Consider the following 15,351-nt stretch of genomic DNA (forward strand, 5'->3'; position numbering starts at 1 on the left):
AATGGGTAGATTTAAAAAAAATGCAATACGTATTGCATTTTTACAACAGCTAAGACCAAAATACTCGTTATATTCAATGATTTTCTCTTTAAGGAATATGTAAAATGCGATAAAGATGCATGGTACAAAATTAAAGGGAGCAATCTGATAGTATAATTCAAAGATAATGAGTTAAATATCCAGTATTCGGAATTGCTGCCAAACAGATCTGATAAATGTTAAATGCTTATGATTTGTATTCATCAATTTTTACTGCATATTGCTAATGTCATATTAGTCTCTCAGTTCTGAAGTTTCCTTTAAATAAACTCTGTCAAGAATCCTTTGCACAAAAATGCTCTATTCTTGAATGCTCTTTCAGCAATAGATTGAAATGCAGATTCCAAAAATAGATCAGTCACTTATTTCAACGCTAGACCTTTGAAAATCCAGATCAATTGCCTTTTGTCATCGTCTTTATATGGAGAGTAAGAAATTTCTGCTTATCACCATAGAAAAACTTTCAGACTACTTTGGCAAAGCCAACAACATTGATAGCTTGAAACGTCCACATGCTATTTCATAACAGTACATTTACATTTTGGAATATTCATCCATATTTTAATCTTTATGAGAAAACACGGGTGCCATACAATAATTTACAGCACAAATTAACCAGCTTTAAAGTTTTGATGTTTTCTGTTAAGCTTATGGGTTTTAGCAAGGCAAGATTTGAAGCAGGGCAAACTTTTTCCTTAAAATTAGCGATACGAGCAAGCAAACGTTTAACACAAAACCCCAGTTCAAATCTTCTGTGCTTCTCTGTCTCTCGGTAATGAAGTCTGGGAAAGAAATCACAGACACCCAAGTGGTTTGGCAACTGTAAGTGACAGAAGCTCAGCTAAATCCTCTGTTTACACTGGGGATTAGCCGGGTAGATTGTGCGCCGCAAACTGAGCTGTCGATGGTCAAGGGAACCTGCTCCCTGTCAGCCCGTGGGGCAGCGGCACAAAGCCCGGTCCTGGTAGGAAGTGACCCATAAACGTATCCCTACGAAGGATTTATACAAAGCCAGTCTGCCTCATAGAAACTCCATATGACCATTAACTGGCCTGCAAGGCCTGCCAGGAGGCCTAATTACAGGTCTACAGAGCCCAATAACAAAAGCTGAAGAGCTTTAGCCTAGGGATGATCTGCTTTATACTGACTTGAGAGAGTCCATATAGAGTGACAAAAAGAAAGAGGTTTAGCTTTAAAATTCTCCCAAGAGACAAAGCATTGTAGCTAAGTCTGGAAGGCCCACATGCAACATACTTCAGATAGGCTTAAACATACCACCCTCTCAAAATTAACATTCAACTATTGCCTGCTTAACATCTGCTCAAACATGGCAAGTTGCTGCGATATTGTTAGAGGATGCTAAAAAGGCTTTCTGGTATCTCAGTATTAAGAAGGGTAAGTAAATAAAGTTGCGCAAATATAAATTTATAGCTGAGACCAACAAATTCTACTGAATGACAGTTTTTATAAATAAAAAAATCAGTTGCCTTAAAAATTAAAGTGGAATGCTTCTGTATCTTCAAGTATCGCCCTGCTTAATGAGAAAAAGGTACTGACATTAATCTACACCAACAAAGAACAAAATTCTCTAACCAAGTGCATAGCAAAGCCAGCATGAAGAAAGGACTTGCGACAGAACTTCTTGACAGTACTATATCACCTGCATATAAAAATGGCCATCTTCCCCTCCTCCCCTCACAAACACAGATGAACACACTTTATTTTACCAGCTCTCCCACAATGAGAGACCAGAAGTCACAATTCCCATCGCAAAAAACACACCAGAAAAAAAAAAATCCAATTAAAAAGAGTCTGGCTTACTATTTGCTGTCTTTTGGCTTTCAGAGAAATCGGTTGTTTTTTCCTAAATTAATATCTAAGTTAGATTCTAAAAGCAGATTTTCCCAAGATACTAAACATCTACAATTCCTGCCGAGGATGCATCTGATCAGTTGGCCATTGGACCTACCTTCCCTCAAATCAAGCATCTCTGGTGATGAAGAAAGCAGTGAAGAGCGAAGGGAACACAATAACATATAGTTAACTTCTTTAAACTATGGCCGTTGTACTAGAACAGGACTTGGAAAAGCTGACATACTGAAAGCACTTTGAAAACCTATATTCTGTAAATCCGTAACATTACCAGTGTATTTCAATACACCACTTTCTCTTGCTTAAAAAGCCACAGGGATAAAGCCACGTAATTTCCATGTCAATAGGCTGATGCGAAGCAAAAAATTACACACACAAACATCTTCAGATTGAGAAGACAACTCTAATGTGTAAATACTTCACTGAAACACCAGAAGAAGAATAAAACAAAACAAGGACTATCTAAACCTTTTTGTACCTAAATTCTTTTGGAAATCACACCCCTTATAAAGTGCCTCTTGTCTGTAGCTAATGCCGTTGTCTGCAGTACTTGGCATGAAAGCAGGGTTAGCTGTTTTACTAGCCTAACGCACATGAACAGAGCGCAACCAACTCTTGGACTGACGTTTCCTATGCCTGGAGAAAGGCTAGGAATTCCTGCTTTTAAATTTGAACAAAATATCTTCAGACATTCTGCTCTCTGACAAAGCAACAGCCCAAATGCAGTCTCTTAAAAAATATGCATGTGTATTGCATACAAATATATATTTGTTACTGTGCCCAATTTGAAGAAAGCACCTGAACTTAAACCCTGACATCAAAACAGTTTTTCCTCAATTCTATATATGTTCCAGGTACTGTTTCATATGAGACAGTAACCAGTGATAAAGAATTGCTCCTGAACAAGCTCGGGCGGCACGACTCTTCGTGTCCACACACAGGCTGGAGGTGGGGCAGGATTCCCAGCACAGAGCCAGCCCATGGCAGTTACCTGCCACCGCTCCTTATCTGTGTTTAATTAGTCCATGTAAGTCACTAAAGCTACATTCTAATATTTCCAGCACAGACAAATGTGATAAAAACTAACTTCTCCAGTTCAGCAGGGACACGTTGCAAAGTTGTATCATTACTTACAGGCAATTTCTTTTCTCAAAATAACATCCAAGAGCACACACGTTCAATTTTTCCACACGTACATGACCAACTCACATCCCAGTCTCTCTTCCCTTTTTCAATACACTGCTTTAATCTACAGTAGCAGCACTGACAAAGGATGCATTGGAAGTTAGACCTTTTGAAGGGGCTGAACAACAGGGAAATTTAGACAGTAAAATAAAGAAATTAAATTTGAAACATCATGATGTTATGGTGGATAGCAAATTCTAAAGTCAAGTATTAGATAAATGTATTGCTGAGAAAGGCTGTAAGCAAACTTCAAAACCCACCATTAGCTTGAATTTAAAGTCAGACTGCTCTTACAGCAAACACTGGTATTTTGTAGACAAACTAGCTTCAGTTAATGCACATTAACATTTAATATATGTTGTCCCCTTACAGAGTTAGGTACTGTTTGCTATATTTGTGTTATGTTTATCCAAAGGCATTTCCAGCATATTAAGAACAAAAAAATTTGCTAAGTAAGCAAAGTGAATTTTCTCTAGGTTAATTCTTTCAAAGTACAGTAAGATATGAAAATCTTCAGAATGAAATGAAGAAATATATTTGAATCTAGACAATATAAGAAAATGCTGTATTATCTTGGGAGATGGGATATTAATGGCATGAAAATGGCAGGGAAAGGGGAATGGAAATGCCAGCGTAATAGCATGTCGATAGAGACGAACAAGGAAGGGACCTTCCCATACGCCTCTCCGACACTCGTCAGTAACTTTGAGTGGTTGCAGAAGGTAAGACTGTTTTGTTTGCCCAACCCATAGAGGAGTACAGTGTCATTACCAACCATTAAAATGTAGATAATACATTTTGAATAAAGCACAGCATTTTTCCCCACTTGGTGGGACTGGAGCAATTCCTATAACGTGTACAGCCAGATATTCTACAAGTTAATTCACAAGTTTGGGATGGATCCTCTGTTGCGCACTACATACGCAAACAGCAGCTTTGTTCATCATTACTAAAGTACAGATTTAAATTTACATTACATTCAATTAAGTCATACAACATCATGCTACAACAGGAACAATTAACCTGTTGATCGTGAACTCCTTGAAAAGCTGCTCAGCAACAGTCTAACAAAGATTTCTTTTCATTTTTTTAAACTTAAAGGTGAAAAAGTGCTCATTTTGCAGTGAGTAAACACAGAAAAAGATACTGAAACAACATTATTAACATTTCCAACATTCCTCTCACACCAATTTAATAAAAATTCAATTTAATTGATTGAATATAGGACTGGGGGAAGAAAGTGGGGGAATGATCTCATAAATGCCTGAGCTTACCAACACTTAAATAAAGCCAGGAAAGAACTTCTTTCTGTATTTCCGATGGTAAGAGAAACAAAGAGATTAACTCTCTCGAGTTATTTATGAACAGCTTGCAGCTTCAATCTAAGTTTCAGACTTCAATTGTGAATATTTAAATTTAACAATGTCACAGACCTTTTATATGTTTTTAGAAATTTCTGGGACCCAGGTCATGATGATATACAACCCATAGGTATCTTTTATACATTTCCCAGGTGTTAAATTAAAAAATGAGGTGTGATAGATGTGAGCAGTATACACAAATTGTGCTTTTTTAGGTCAGTGCTGTCACATCTATTTTATAATTATATGCTTCAAAGATTTATTAAAAGTTATGGAGAACAATGAATGCATTTGAAGCTATACAATACAAAAGGCTAGATGCATTTTTGGAAAAAAAAAAAAAAAAAAAAAAGAAAAGTCAGTAATGTGAGAAGATGGGTATTCCTTAAAACAGAAAGTTTCCATAAGGGGAAAAAATAAAAAATGGTATTTCTTGGAAATTGCTATTTATAGGTTAAAAATACATGTATGAGAGATGAAAGCTTAACTAAAGACAAATATGTATTTATTACAATGCATATGAAATACTAAAAATTTGCCTTTTTGCCTGACAAACTGACAAATTTTTAATGGCAAAATTAAAATAAGATATAGAAATTAATTAGGATTACAAACCTTAACATAGACTACCACTTTGGAGCATTGTTATTTTAATAATGTAAAGACAAATGAAAGTACCTAAAGAACATCCAGTATGTTATATCTAAGTATCATTATTCATTTACAAATTTATTATCATTACCACAATCCCACCACAGTGTAAGGTTCTTGGGTCATGTTTTCACACACGTAGTATAAGTGCATCAAAACCTATGCAGCTCTTCTAAATAACCATTTGGAGACTGGGTAAAGAGAGGACAAAAACCACTGCATCAAACCCAGTGAAGAGCGAGGTGTCCTGCCACATCACGCCACCGGGAAGGCATGTGACCTACAACGTGGCAAGGAGCAAAACGGACCTCGGTCTAAGTTACACCACAGGACAAACCCACAGCAACTTCCACTGGGGAAAACCTGAAAAGTGCATGTCAAAGCTGTGTACTGAACACTGTTGGATTAGGAAAAAACAAAACAAAAACAAACCAAAGAAGTGGAACTCCTGTCCATTTGGGAAGATGTACATCTCTGAGCTTTAATGTGGACTTAGGTACAACATTTGCAAAAAAGGCAGGATAAAAGGAATGATCTTCTCATCTTTGGTACAATAGGACAAGAATTCCCTTAAACTTTTAGGCCTGCCATGAAACTACAGGATTTCTCCAATTTTTATTGAAATTAAAGGTTCCAAAATTAAAAATAGTTACAAAGATACGCATCTTGCTTTCCTTCTTACTAGTGCTAGACTAAATAGGAATGTTTTTCCCTGTAGAGAACTAGTGTGTAGATCAGCCTCTTGATCTGAGCCTTTTGGAAATCTTGCTACATATTTCTGCTACCGCTTCAAATAAATAAATATATACATGCACTAATTCAGTTCATTACTAAAAAATAAAGAAACAAAAACAATTTTTTGAGAGCACAGAAAAAAGTCTCAGTAGCAACAGCAGCAAGAGGACAAACACATGAAGTCTGAGCACTGGTTCCCCAACAGCAAACAAAAATTACTTATTTTTATCTCCTTAAAGGAATTTACTAAGCGCCAAGAATGATGCACACCAGTTTCATCTTAACCAGAAACTGAAGTGAGCTATGGAGAAAGAGACTTAGCAGTTGCCAAACAGAAAAGGATAAAATTACTATCTTGATCGGTTTCATTTTTCTGATATTACAAAAGTTAAATACATTTTTGAAGAATATAATTTTTACTTGTAATAGCAACACTTACCAGCTGCCTCAAGAACCAGCTGTAATCTAGCTTTGGCCTGTTCAGCAGGAGTCTGAAAAGAGAGGATTTATAAATCTTCATAAACACACATTCAACACGCAAGGTCACACATTCCCGACTACGGCACCGCCATCCCCAGCGGTGAGCTCTCACCTCCACGAGTGACTCAGTGCTATATGCCATCCAAAGAAACTTCCAGACTGAAATAAGCACTATCTTATTTCAGTTAGAAACTATAATGTAAACTGTCAGAATTGACAGAAAATACAATCCCAAGCAGGTAGCGCTGTGGCACCCTGACCAACCTGAGCACCCACAGCCACGGCCAGGCTGAAGCCCACCTCTAGCTCCTTTCTCAGTCCTCCTACAGCAAACCCTTCCCGGCTCCTTGGTGACCCCATTACACAAAAATATATGCCTACACAAGCATGCTCAAAATGTGTTTTTAATATGATTAATGTGGCGAGTTTTTCCACACCTCTTCTATCTGTTTTGATTTTTTCCTCTCCTTAAGGTATTTCTTCACATCTGTTGGGTTGAGGAACATATTGTTGGCTGTGTACCCACTATGCTAATTATTCCAAGTGATGTTTTACTGTGTCCAATGTGCTTGCCATCCCTCTAATTTTGAAGCCACTCAAACGTTTTCACAGTTAAATTTATACACAAACCACATTCGTCATGGAGTTCAGAAGTTGATTATTTCTGCAAGCATCTGAAAAGTTTGGAAGGTTTCTGCTCTGTACTAAAAACCAAAACATGATGGAAATTTTTGATGTCATTGTTCAGCTTTGAAAACTCTTCTAGGCAGATATTGCTACTGGAACATTTTTTCTGATAACAGTCTAAGTCTGCACCCTTCCAGTTTCACCCCATTAGCCAGACAAATATTGATCAAGGTAATCGGGCAAAGCTCTTCGCTATGAATGTCCCAACTGATGATGCTCTGTAGGGCAAAAGAGTTAGCTTTTCTCAAAATCTCTTTCAACCAAAGATATCTTAGATTGCATTGTGCATGATATCACAGATTACAGCATGATTGAGATCGTATTACTATAAAATATAAACTGTATAAAATGGCCTTATATTCTAAAAAATGCCCTGTCATAATTTGAGAGAGTGAGAGCTTAGAAAGTTTCTAGTTTGACTATCTCTAAATCTGTGTGCAGAAGCACACACATTCTTCTCCTAATTAATGAGAAAACCATTCTCTGCTTTTTAGGGGTTTATTTCTCTTTATTTATTTATCAATCCTTTGTTTTACATTATCTCCACACCTACTAAGAGAGGTTAACTGATGGCAAAGAACATTTAAATTTCTACTACAAGAATTTACAGGCTGCTCCTTTCATTAGCATGCAATACGAAAGATGTTACATTAATCCACAGATTAATTCCTGAAAAAGGAAATTTAAATGAAGATCCAGATTTTAGTTGTATAGAGGTCTAATATTTTTTAGGTTAGAATTTTGCTAGCTGTTTGCACAAACCCAAAATTATCAGGCAAAATTTATTATTGTAACTACTATATCAATGCTACCATTATTGTTGACCACTAACTTGGTGGCAGCAAGAAAAATCTTGAAACTTGTTGCAAAAGTATCTTCAAATTTCTTCCTCCTGCAATGAACTAATTATTACAATATGCTTTGGCATATTAAATATGTCACTAGAGGAAAGAAAGAAGAGGAAGAAAAGGATCTGCTTTCCTTCCAGAACAAACTTGCCCAACTTACTAAGTTTCAGAAAAGCTATACTTGGGTTTGCGGTTTTTCCATTCCTATGACAACCTTAGATATAAAAGAAAAAAATCTCCAGGGTTACTTTAGTATGGCAAAATATTGCAGTACAATTTAGCAGAGAAGGAAAAGTGTTTGGTGTAAAAATACCACCTGCGCTCACACCTTCACATGAACAGTCCAAGTGTCTGTGCAACCCCACCCATCAGTTGGGTTCTGGCATCCAGTAACAACTTACAGTACATTAAATCACTGTCCTATATCTGTTTTGTCCATTCTGTAACAAAGTGTTTGATTAACTTAACTGATCCACCACCCTGTCTGGGCCACAGTGCATTCCCACAGCCTGAGCAGTTTGCACAAGCATCCTCCCAGGCCACGACTGACTCCTACGGGCTGCCCAACGCAGGCAGCAACACGAGCCAACACATTTCTAAAGCAGCTTTTTTCTGTAAGACTCAAGTGTGTCTCAAATGCTATGGGACTGGATGTGTTAAGGTAGGTAATTTTCTATTCTTACAGCAGTTATCCAGTCAGATATTTGACAAAAATGCCTGGATCTCTCAAATAAAAGGATGTCTTTTTGGCTGTGGAACAGTCTGTTTAGCACTACAGACTAGAGAAAGATGTTTCACTGATGTTATTTCCATATTCAAAGCCTAAAGTGGCAACATCTAGCACCACCACAGCAACAATAATTCCCTGAAAGAGCAAATATTAAACCAGGCTCCAGATGGAGGAGAAGGGAAAGCAATGAGCAGCAGTACAAGTGACGCCTCCCAGCACTAACCGTGAAGCTCCATCAATACTGACACAACCGCTCCCCCTGCTCTGAAATGCTCCACACAGCTGAAAATGCCTTTTCCCACCCACCTCATGTACGTACGAATGTAGCCTGTCGGTATAACGTAGGCTAGACTAATATTCTTCTTTTACTAAGCAATATCCCATTGGAAACTGCACACACGGTTGCTTTGCAGGTGTCTTCTCCTTTGCCCTGACCGCAGCCCTAGCACTGACACCCAGTTGCTTCACGGACATCGGTATACCCACGGGAGAACGTGGTATAGATGCCTTTCTATTATCAATCGATATGCCCTGAACAACGAATGGATGAAAGGTTCTTAAATAAAGGTTACTAGCTTGGCTCCAGAAAGCATTTGTCCAACTGGTGGATGAGGCCAACGCTCTGAGAAAATGGACAAAGATGAATTCATCTGAAAATCACAGTTAGATCCCCAAACAAGCCATTAGCAATGTGTGAGAAAGACCAACTACTGTAGGTTAGTATTGATTTAGAAGACCATTAAATGACAAAATTCAGAAAGGCCCTCAGGTAACTTAAAAACGGTGAAATGATTGGTGTAGGAAACATTGGCAGAGTGATGTCTAGCACAAGTTGCAAAGCAAACCCTCATACTTTCCTTACGGTCTTAAGCATAACACAGAAGGAAAAGAATTCAAAACAGTGTTAAAAAAAAAAATAGTACCGAGTATTTATAGTACCAGCTGATGAAGGGGACCACTAACTGTAAAAGCAGGAAAGGAATTCCCTAACAGGCATATTGTAAAATGACACGAGGCATGTCAAGCACCCCTAACAACTAATTGTACGTATGTCAAAAAGTGTCTGGTAATGCTGAAATTATGCTTTAGAAAACTATGGTATTTTACAGGATACCATAAAACAGTAATATCCATGTGATTAATAATTGTTATCAATATCTCAAGCAAAATTTTGATTATATTTATTCAGTTTTTAATGCAAGCTTTTTTAGGAAGATGTGGCACATCTTTCTGAACTTGTATTTCTTTGCAGTATGTCTACTGCATTACATTGCTACTGCTTTCATAAATAGTAGCTTTTTAAATGAAACTGCACTAAAAACAGTGTCTTATAACTTTAAATTTGGTGCTTTTTGTGTAAAAAACCACACACACAAGTAGGTGTACTAGTAGGTAGAGGGAGCAAGTGATGTGCTTGATAGGCAGCTTCAGACATGCCATCAATATCACATTTTGCTTTCAAAATATTCAACTGCAAGGGGGACCCAGCTTTTAAATTTTACCAAAATAATTAATAGCTTAGAAACAAATCTTTCAATTCAGCTACTAGATCTTATTTTTTAAAATCTTCCTGCTACTTGTGATGCATGATAAAAAATTTTGACTGAGAAAACAATATTAAAGTGAAAATACGCTTCAGAAAATTGAGGAAAAATTTTGAGAAACATTAAGTTTAAAAAGAGAGTCCAAACTTCCATTTGAACTAATGACTGTGATTATTGTTAAGTAGTGCATGTGGCTCTTATCAGTACTGGAAAACATTACACTATCACAAGATTCAAGCAGTTAATGATGCTGCAGTGTTTTGAGTTGCAATACTCTTACCTAATTTTTATGAATATGGAATTTTCATATAGAATATGTCACTGATGTTTACTGTCTGTACTAAAACTGGACATGTTCAATTCCTCCTGTTGATCACTGATGATACCGGTTAAGTATAATTTAACTACAGGACTTTTCTCTCTTGTAACGTCTCTATAAAAGCCTAACAAACCTTAGTGTGATAGTGATCAGTTTTCATGTATTTTACACAAATCTTTGCATTTTATAAAGACAAAAATAGCAGTCCTTAAGCCTTCCACACCTCTACTCAGAGATGAGTGACAGCCCCTGAGTGCCGTGCTTCCCACAGCAAACACGATCGACATTCCTTAGCTGTCTTCGACACACGTGCTGCCTGAAATTATAATTCAATGTTCTACTTGCAGAGAGGATGTAGGATATCAAATGTGTTGAACAAAAATAGTCAAGTTCGTAATTTAAAAAGATTTTCCACTTACTGATAAAACCAGAATCTCCTACAGGCATTATATTATATTAAAAATCTATGAAGCTGTAGATCTAACTTTGCAAGCTAGTTTGTTTATATCAGTTGAAATGTCTTAATGTTACTCCTCCCCCTGCCCCTGAAGAAAAGGTTTGTGGCCAGGTTTTGGCCTGAAGATGACTCATGGCCAAATGTCATTGTAACAGTGGCAATATCGTATGTTCCTGCTCATGTTTTGGGGATGATATTAGCACATCCACATATTGCAATTGAAAAGAGAATATGAATTGTAGGTGTGTCAAATATAGATCTCCTCAGCAAGAAGGCTTTTCCTCAGGTTCAAATTTCTCTTGAGGTAAATGCATTCAGTAAAATTACAGTTTAAAAAACAAAATCAAAACAATACCCAAAGGACTCAGGAACTAAACACTAATTAAGTAACCCTATATATGATTTTGAAAGCTCAAATCCATCTTCCCCTTTTAACTCCAGCCTATCATCAGTTTCCTGGGGACATTTATCTAACCTTTCCTGATGCCTGATGAGCTCAAAAAAAGGTTAAGAAAAAGCATAATGAGAAAAAGGAAGAACAAAACACTAAGTTTCCTAGTTATCTGAAGAGACAGCTATCCAAAACTACTGGGAATACTTCCAACGTGGGTCAGAAACCTAAAGCAAATGTTGTTTGCAATGAATTCCAGAAAAAGAAAAGTTGGCAAGGCTGAGAATAAGAAGAGAAATTCCCCAGCTTTACTGCAACCACGACTCTTCTAGAGGCTTTATCAAGTCATTCTGTTTGTACATTCTTCTCAGGCTTGCTTTTCACTCAAAAACAGAGGAACCGTACAGAAAAAAAATTGAAGCTAATCAGCTCTTCATGCAATTCAGGAAATGCCTGGGAATGCAGACTTCTTACCTGCAAGTCCTTAATTGTTTCAGACTCTAGATTGCAGGTGGAAGGCAGCCACACATGTGGATGGTGGGAAAAGACAGGAGGCAGCAGCCACGGTGGGCTGGCAGAGCAACGGAGAACTGCCCGAGGGAGGACGTTGGGTTGGGATGTCTGGGGCTCAGTGGCCTAAAGTTACAGAAGCAGACGGGTGTTCAGTGGAGCAAAGCGTAAGACAACATTGTGGTTAGTGGGATGAAGAGGAGGATCATTTTGCAGGGATAAAGACAGCTATTAAATGGATGGAGTTCATACAGATAAACGAAAGGCTCCGTTCAGAGCAAAGGGAAAAGTGATCATGTTAACATACTGTCTAAATGGCACCTTCACTGAAAAAACAACCAAATTTCATGAGTCTATTCAATCTCCTCAAATAGACTGATACAGTAGCTTGGAAAGACAAGCTGATGTTTCCATTGAAGTGCCAAAAGCTTTTTAGTTAAAAGTCCTACATAAAAAAAGTAATCAAGACACAAAATAACCAAAGACCACTTCTCCCAGGTATTAGCAATTTCTACTTATTCTGTTTTAAAATGCAGACTGGTTTTACAGCTTCAGTAGGGATCTGGGAAAGACGTTGAATGATGGCACTCCATCACATTTACAGGTAAATACAGTATTTAGGGGTAGAGAAGACTGACAGGCTTAACCAGATCAAGTGATAATAGCAGCACAGAACAGGATAAAATGTAATGCTGATAAATACAGGGTAATGCACATTGGGGAAAACTTCTCATCTACCTTACTGCGTTCTCAAAGACAAGTATCAATTCAGGAAAAAAACAGTTTAGCATCATTGTGGACAGCTTAAGAGGAGACCTCAGTGTATATCAGGAATGAGAAAAGACAAGGAAGAAACGATAAAAATTAAACAAAGGGGATAGATATATAATTTCATTTTAATATATTCTGTAAGTCAGTGGCCTGCCTTCACCTGAAATATTATACATCCCAATTCTAGTAAGTCTATCTCAACAGGAAAAAAGCAACCAAGAACCCTAACTCCAGCTATCTTTTAAATGGAGTTTGACCAAATTATGGAAAAGATTATGTGACATGTTTGTTTAGCATAGGAATAGTTGGATTCTTTTTCAGTCATTTATTCCTCATTAGGAGATTAAAAAAAAAAAAAAATACCAACAAAAGTGAAAATAAAGAACTTACTTGTACTAGAGAATACCTCACAGGAGCATAAAATATAAAAAAAAAAAAAACACAAAACAAACAAACAAACCACCAAAGGAGACTGAGAAATTGTAATCGTCATCTTCTTACAGGAGCCAGAGCAAACAGAAGGAATTTGAGGGTGGCAAATTCAAAATTGACAGAGGAACATTTTTTCACAGAAAAAAAAAATCCCAGAGAAGAATTCATAATATGAATTAATAACACAGAAACATAATAAGCATATGTGGCATTATTTGAATTAAACCCCTACATTTTCAGACATAAATCAGCTTAAATGATTGGATGTTAAAATGATATTTATGTCTAATTCAGTGTTTCTTCTCTGATACAATCAACCAGTAATACACTCAGATATAGGTCAGGACACTGGTCCTACCGCAGCCTAATATAGATCTACCTGTTCCAAAAAAACTGAACATTTGAGAAACTGTGGAAATGTATAAATTGGGACAATGTACCCAGTAAGAGAGGGTACTGATTCTGCTCACTTTACAAACAAGTAAGATTTTTCCCAGTTTGCTTCCTACCCAGAACTATCTTTCTATTACATACAATGGAGAAAGGAGAATTTGTTTTTACTACTATCCAGCTGATATACTAGCTGTATGAAAGTGTTCAGCAGCTAAAAATGAAACACACAAAAATTGTATTATCTTGACATAGCAGTTTTACACTGCTACTACGGAAAATGAAATTGGGGAAAGAAAAGGGAAAAAATATCTGAGGAATTGTCAGGCTGTTTACAGTCTCCAAGAAGCACAGCAGACAACTATAGATACTAATAAGCAGGAATATTTTTTTTATTGCAAAATCCCTGGTATTTTCTTACATTAGATAAATAGCCTGAACAGGAACAGGAAACATTTTAAGCTCAAGAAACAGTTCATACTCCATTTCCTAAAAATTTTATACTTACTATGGATCTCCCATCAACTAGCTATGGTTTAATGCAAATTACTACAATGTTCCATTACAGCATTGAAATAGAGCAGAGCATAACAAACATTCTGATCTTAAATGTTGTCAGACCTATACAATTATCAAAGCATGATATACATGAATTGTAAGTGGAGAAAAATCATATAAAGTGTGGAATAATAGCGCTATCTGTCCATCAAACACCCAGATGCTTTTGGCACTTCCATACAAAAAAAAGAAGCCAGCATCAGCAACATACTAACTAGGAAAGGGCAATCATTATCCAAAAAAACAGAAGAGGAGCCAGAAAAGTCATTTTTCCCTTTAATGTACGTGAAGGCCACAGAAAGAATATGACTAACGATGAAGTGAAAAGCACAGCTTAACTAGCAAGAGAGACACCACACTGAAGAGGTAATCAAGCGGTATCTGTTTATGGAAGAAGGCTCTCCCAGCCATAGCCAGGAAAAAATAGCTGTACCTTGACAGAAAGGCCTGGAAAACTTTTCCAAGCTGTACTGATAGACCTGTTCAGTCCTGCTCCTCCAAGATTGCTGATTGATCAAAACTGGGAAGGAAAGATAACAAAAGGGAATGATATGGCCCAATCATTAAAATTCAGACCCCAGAGAGGAAAGACAAAATTGTTGGCATAACTATAAAGTCACAGCTATAAAGCTGCTAAACAACTTAATGGAATGTTAGAATTTTCTGCTAAAATACAAAAGAGTATTTTGACTACATGCTTTTCGTCCAACTGAATTTTCATACAAAACTAAGATCAAAGGGGAAAACACATTATATTGTCCCTAAACATAACAGGCACTTTGACATGTGCCATATCTCAAGAAGCATAGGATTCAGAAAATCCTTTTCCTTCTATCATCCAGGACATAAATGGTCATTAAAGCATTTGGCTTTGTTAACTTTAATCACAGATTCTTACATACACTCCACTTAACTAGGCTTTTCTTCCGAGAGAGACATTGGTCTCCCCAGCATCTTCAGAGAACCATTATACACAAGGTGGTCAGGAAAAATTGGATCTTACTTTAGAATATTACCAAATCAAAATTTGAGAAATAAGTAACAATGGCTTACTGGAACAAAATCAAAGGCAGAAAGCAATGTCTGTGGCAAATAGCCCCGTATAGCTCAAACACGTGTCAGTGATTTTCATTCAGCTTTCAAATCATTTTGCATATTGCTGTAGCAAGTGCTCCTTTAAAGGACCGTAAAACGTAATGTATTAATTTCAGTGAAAATTATTGAGAAACAGCAAGGAAAGTAGTCTTTATATTGGAAGTGTATACAGAAAATGGATTAACTAGCCACCAGAAATATATAGAGTTGTAAATAAGATTAAAAAAAACAAAACAAAAACCCAACAAACAGCAAATCCAGGTCTTTTAAAAAGGGAAAATTACTGAAAATGTTAA

The 15,351-nt window shown here is 36.9% G+C and overlaps 1 protein-coding gene across 2 annotated transcripts in view; it reads right to left on the reverse strand.

Moving 5' to 3' along the window:
- RSRC1 (arginine and serine rich coiled-coil 1) overlaps window positions 1–15,351 on the reverse strand; it is a 175,392-nt gene that overhangs the window by 74,445 nt on the left and 85,596 nt on the right. For both annotated transcript variants that reach the window (XM_082319340.1, XM_082319339.1), the window contains one exon: window positions 6,283–6,334. In XM_082319340.1, coding sequence (XP_082175466.1) covers window positions 6,283–6,334 — 52 coding nt within the window. The remainder of the gene's footprint in view (window positions 1–6,282; window positions 6,335–15,351) is intronic.

The sequence above is a fragment of the Platalea leucorodia genome, assembly GCF_965183815.1.
Source record: "Platalea leucorodia genome assembly, chromosome: 8".
Taxonomy (NCBI): domain Eukaryota; kingdom Metazoa; phylum Chordata; class Aves; order Pelecaniformes; family Threskiornithidae; genus Platalea; species Platalea leucorodia.